Genomic DNA, 6,133 nt, shown 5'->3' on the forward strand with positions numbered 1-6,133 from the left:
GCAGCAACATAAAATACCTCAGTGTCTTACTCACTGGGACAACATCACACACACAAACACAAAGCACACCACTTGTAAGAACCACACAACAGGTCCATACTATTGATGTTCCTTACTGCAGATCACGGTTGTGACGTCTGCCTGTGTCTTTGTGCTGTTTTTTAGCCTCTAGTAAACAGGAGTCCTGCCAGGCCTCACGGGATGCAGGATCGAACCCATTACTGCTGCTGATGGGGGATATAAGCAGCCTGGAACATTGGTCCGAATCATACACGCACATGCTGACTGGACCGACTGCTCTCACTGCAGTAGATATGGTGAGTGGAACCAAGTGCATGTTTTCAGTGTTGTTTTTACATTAAATCTAATCTGAGCTTTTTCATTCAAAACTGTTCATTTTGATACGTCTGCTTTTTCTAGCTTTTATTGTAGTTTTGTAAGTTATTTTCAGGAATAATTCCACAATCTACATTTGAAATGTATTTGTTGAATTTGTTTGATTTAATTTGTGTAAAATTGTCCAATTTACTGAAGAAATCTTGACTCATGCTTTTATTTCTTCATATAAATTATTATATTTTTCAAATACTCATGACTACAGTAATTACATTTAAAATAATTGAATTTACTTGCATAAAAATGCTAATATTCTAATATACTTATACTCTTACACTTGAATTTTACTTTTTTTTACTAAATCTTATAAAGGTTTTGATATTACACCCAAATATGTATTTATCATTTACATATAATAGACGACTAATAGCAATTTTTAAAAATCACTTTTTTCACTCACAGAATGTAGCTATTAGGGCTTTACAAAACACAAAACATATATTATACATATATATACAAGGAGGGCTGGAAAATAATGAAAATAATGATGTTGATGCAAACTTAAACAACTACCATCATTATGATAGCAACAACACCATCATTATTTTACATTGTAAATTTCTAAACTTGAACAGACATTAACATTATCTCAAACACATGACAGTATAACAGATACAAAATCAAATCAAGGCTAAAAAAATTTAACAGGCATTTTAGAGCCTCTATTAATATTGTTGTCCTCAGATTCAGAGTAATTTGCACTTTTTAAATACCAGAAATATAGAAACACAAGAGGTATGTCTGAGATCACCCCCCAGTCACTAATCCAGTAGTACTCATATAACAGACATGTATGTAGTGAATATATGTAGTGAAAATATTATGACATTATGTAGTGAATATATTTAGGCACATAATTTGGACCCTTGAATAAAATGGCCAACAGCAAGTCCTGTAATGATTCCTTTATGTGTGTTCAGTTTCATTCAAACTGTTTTAGAGACATCTAAAAAACAGAAGATAACCTGTGATCAGCACCGCTTTTCTCCTGGGTGCAACTGGTGCAGGGTAAACCACAGTGGACCAAATAAAAAAATCAATATTCCAACACACACAAGGATAAAAAGATTATATATATATATATCTATATATATATATATATATATATATATATATAAAATTTATTTTTATTTTTTTACCCCTGTGGTTTAGAGATAGAGATATGTTGCCTTTATTCATGCTCTCACTTTGGAGGCTGTGGTTTGTGCGGCTACTGAACAACATTGTGTTATACTGAGAAGTGGGGTAACACTTTACAGTAACCATCGTTACTAAATGGTAAATTCATAGTTGACTAAACTTTACTGATGAAATCTTTATAAACCATTTATTAATTTTTTCAAGGTTAAGTCAGTCATTAGTTGCAGCTTTATAATGGCCATCCAAATAATGTTTATAGATGAACTACAGATACAGCACAGTATTTATGAACCATTTACAAAGTATTAAAAATATCAGTTACAACTTTGCAATAAACAGTTGCTTAATGAATCGTTTATAAAGTAAGGTTCGTTAACAGTAAAGTTACCTAAGACTGTATCTTAGCATGTTGACATATTACGTTTGCCTGTGTGTATGAAGTGGATGTCTGACACTAAAATGCAGCTACTCTATATAATAATTAATACATTTTGTCAACACATTTGTCCAAACTGAACTCCAATATATCCACTCAAACCATGTGGGAGCTAGATATCATCCAGAATTGGTAATATATCCATTTTAAAAAAATACCTTAGAGCATTTTCACTGCTACACTACAGTGCTTAGAGATTTTTCTTTTTTTGTTGATATGAAACATAAGTAAAGTGCGAGCAAAGAGTGTTGAGATGTAGACTGGAAAGGAAGAAATGCAGTGACTCTGTCTTTATTCCACCACCGTGGAGCCAGGACAGAGAATGAATGAAATGAGCAACCATAGAGTAAATGATTTATGTTGTTTGCATTTTCTTGTTCCAGAGGATAAAAGTCACAGTTTTCTGGACATGTACTTTAGTCATCTCCCTGTTTGCAGACTCCTGTCATGCACAGAAGGTAAATTTCAACTACTTCTCACATTTTCCATTTATTCCCTGTATGACAACCACTTACCAAAGCAAACTGTTGTTGTCTCTTTCCCTTCAGCTAAACATCCACTGGGGTCCTCAGTCCATGATGTACTTGAAGGGCAAATGTGAGTTTGACCATAAAAGGGACTTCTTCTGCTGTCACTTTCATTAAAAACAGAAGAACTGAACTTAATTCATGTGAATCAATCATGTATACATTTATCATCTTCCATACAGTCAAATTTCAAAATCTTATCCAAATGTATCAGTTTGTATAATTATGATAGAGGGCAAATATGTTGCCGGTTGAACAGCTGAACATGACACTGCTTTTAAACCACTGAGAACTGTTACATTAAGCTATAGTTAGTTTGGATTTAACTTCTCGACCTTACATTTTTTCCCTTAATGCATTTTCAAAATGTAAATAATCTAACGGTCCACTCAGTAGCTTTACCTGAGCTCTCATGTCCATCTTACAGCCTTCTTCAGGGGATGGCATCAGGTGACCTTATCACGTAACCCGATATGTAGCTTTTAAGTTCAAATTGTTTTCCAAACTGAATGTACTGAAGATTCATTAATGCTCATTGATGCATAAACTGAGTTAAATATATGTCAGTCATTTCATCCACATTTTCCCAAACTTCAGCCTGAAGTAAATGTGTAAGCTTTGTGATCTCCACAAGATGTTCTGGGAACTTAAACTAGGTTTAACAAGTATTAAATTAATTAATTCTATACTGAGCAGCAGCCTCGGTACATCAGGTCAACACAGTGTAACAGCATAAATGTATGTAATTAGTCATAATGTCTTTCCCCAAGTCACTAGTATAGTTTAGTTTATTGTTAGCTGGCTGAAACTGTACTTTGGTTGTTCCATTATGTTCTTCTTCAGTAAAATGTTTTTTATTTTTTTTATTTCCACAGTGTAGTCTGCACTGTTTCATATGTTTCCATCACATGTTCTCATCTGCCTGATCAATGCCCCAAATGAAGAGGTGATTTAAAGACTGATTACAGGCTCTCTGCCACATTGTTGTATGAGGCTGTTAAACATGTCTTAAGTATGGCAGAAAATCTACCCAGACACAGAAAGAACTTCATTGGCTGATTTTTTTCTGCCCAAACAAATAAAATAAACAAACAATTCATGACTGAATAAAGTAAATAAACACAACACAATTTCATACTGTTTACTTTGCTTATATTTGGCGGACCCTGTCACCCTTCTAGCTTCAAACAGTGTTCTGGGACCTTATTTTCCTCTGAGAGCAGTTCAATTCAATTCAAAAAACTTTATTTATCCCCGGGGGGCAATTCAAGCAGCTTGTTTATTCAGTTATGGAAAAAACAAATATTTCTGAGCTTGTACTATTTCCTTATTAATATTGTAAATGTTAAAATTCTGATTTTTATAAAACTACATGGTGCCCCTTTAAACCCTTGGTAAATGTGCATATATGCAAACATGAAATCTAATGTGTCATTGTAATAGTTATAAGTTTGATGAACACCAGAAGAATTTATCAGCTGATAATAAATCTTTTATGTTAGAATTTGAACAGATTAACAGAATTGTCTTTCAGAATCATGTCTGCAAGAAAAAGGCCTATATATGCACGGCACCCTATCAGTTTAACCCTGTTTTCTGCTGTTGTTTTCTTTAGATGGCAGGAGATTTGTGTCAGAGGATGACAGTAATGTGTTGAAGCAGAGTCTGCAGGGCTGGTATGCAGTGCTCAGAGGTACAGTAGGACTTACTCTCAGTCTGTTACGAGTCATGCTTGTAGTGACAAACCCACAGAGAGTTAGTATCAAGCACTGCAGCTCTACTGAACTTTTTTGTCTCTTAAAGCTGACAGCTTTTGAGTCTCAGTGCTCTCACCAGCAGCAGGCAGCTGTTTTCAGTGAAAAATCTCTGATAAACCTACTGTACTCCCTGTGTTCAGGAGTAAACACCACACAGATTCAGTTGGAGACTAGTTGGCAAACATAGTGGAACATATAGCAACTAAAGAGACAGTCATTTTTCTCTGCAGTTAGTGGAGACTTGTGGGATGAGTAGCAGAGCTGAGTACGTGGGTTGCGCCCATGAAAAATTTGCCAAATCTTCTCTGCCAAACAGCTTATTCTTATTCTTATTAAGAGTTATTGACTCTTGTTTGGTGTTTGGTGGATTGGATGATTGAAGTCTGAAGAAACAAGACATATTGGCAATTTAACAATTTATTAATTTTTTTTTTTTTAAAGATATCTTTATTACTTTTTCAAGTTATACAAGAAAAGCACTGAACAATTTATTAATTTAACAAACAGGAGCCTCTGTACCGTGTTTCTTCAACTGCATAATGTGTCTATTGTGTAAAAAGAAAAGTAACAGTTACTGGACAATGCATTTACCACAACACAAGACAGGTCATAAATATATTTAATGTGGACCTTTCATAGATGATCAAAAACAATTAAGTATATGCAATATGTAAAAGACGATTGTCCACACACATAACTTTGCGAGAAAAGATTTTATTGATGCAATGTTTCAACCACAAGATCTTTGTCAGGAAAACATGTTTACATGTAGACATGTAAACATAGACCTTGTAGGTCAGAACACTCAATAAACACCTTTAGGAGCTTGCAAAGTTCAGTGTATGGACAAACTGTCCCTCTACTTTGTTTACTATATTTAGTGCTGCACAATATCCACCTTTTTTGCTTTTTATATACATGTCACAGGTATTCTAATGTAACACTGTGCATCCAGATCCACCAGAAGCCATTATAAAAAGTCAATATGTATTGTAGGGAATAGTAAGTGCATTTGACTTATGCATAAAAGGTATGTTACAATGAATTGAACACTGTAAAAACATGCACTGAAACTAATGGGTATAATACTGTGATGTTAGGTTTGTGCTATATTTTAAACGTGTGTGTGTGTGTGTGTGTGTGTGTGTGTGTGTGTGTGTGTGCGTGCGTGCGTGCGTGCGTGTGTATGCAGGCATTCAGAGACTACAGTTGCAGGAGTTCAGTAAGACTGGTCACGTCATGAGCTCAGAGAAAGTCCTCATCCACTACCTCCAGGAGAGATGAGGCATGCAGAGTCAGACTGTGTTCATGTGGGAACTAAATTAACCTTTCAGTGAGAACATATCCAAAATAACAGACTTCAGTTTAGATCACAGCAGTCAGGCTCCAGTCTCTATTGAAAGTGACACAAGTGGTGCTACATCCCAACCGGACCATCAGCAAGTTATAATGAAAGATCTGCTTGAGTTGTTATAGTATATAAATATTATAATATGAAATATAAATATATTTCCTAAGTGAATTATGTTTGCCTATTTGTATTTTTCATGCATTAATTATTATTGTTATATGTACAAATTTCAGCTTGCTGTACATAAAGCAATTGAAAAGGACAAAATGCTCTGAATAAATGATGAAAGATGGTCTTTACATCTTTTTGTCTAACTCTTTCTGGCTGCAATGTGTCTTTTTAACCACCAGAGGACAGCAGTCAATAGAACATCTGATTGTTGGATTTCATTGGAGAAGGTCATCTCATGAAAAGCATTTGTGAGGGAAACAGTGTTGTGAGATAAAATAGGGGTATCAAAAATTTCATCAGCTGGATCAAATATCATTGACTATCAACCTGCCTTTATTCATCTAAATACTACTTG

The 6,133-nt window shown here is 34.7% G+C and overlaps 1 protein-coding gene across 1 annotated transcript; it reads left to right on the forward strand.

Annotated features, from left to right (window-relative positions):
- Positions 1-240: 240 nt before the first annotated feature.
- Positions 241-5,701, forward strand: LOC311263327 (spexin prohormone 2-like). The gene is made up of 5 exons (XM_084363299.1): positions 241-317; positions 2,356-2,430; positions 2,521-2,569; positions 4,115-4,192; positions 5,449-5,701. The coding sequence occupies exons 1-5, from the start codon at positions 279-281 to the stop codon at positions 5,538-5,540; spliced, it is 333 nt and encodes a 110-aa protein (XP_084219425.1). The 5' UTR covers positions 241-278; the 3' UTR covers positions 5,541-5,701.
- Positions 5,702-6,133: the final 432 nt, after the last annotated feature.

This window comes from Pagrus pagrus (assembly GCF_965226575.1).
Source record: "Pagrus pagrus genome assembly, chromosome: 10".
NCBI lineage: Eukaryota > Metazoa > Chordata > Actinopteri > Spariformes > Sparidae > Pagrus > Pagrus pagrus.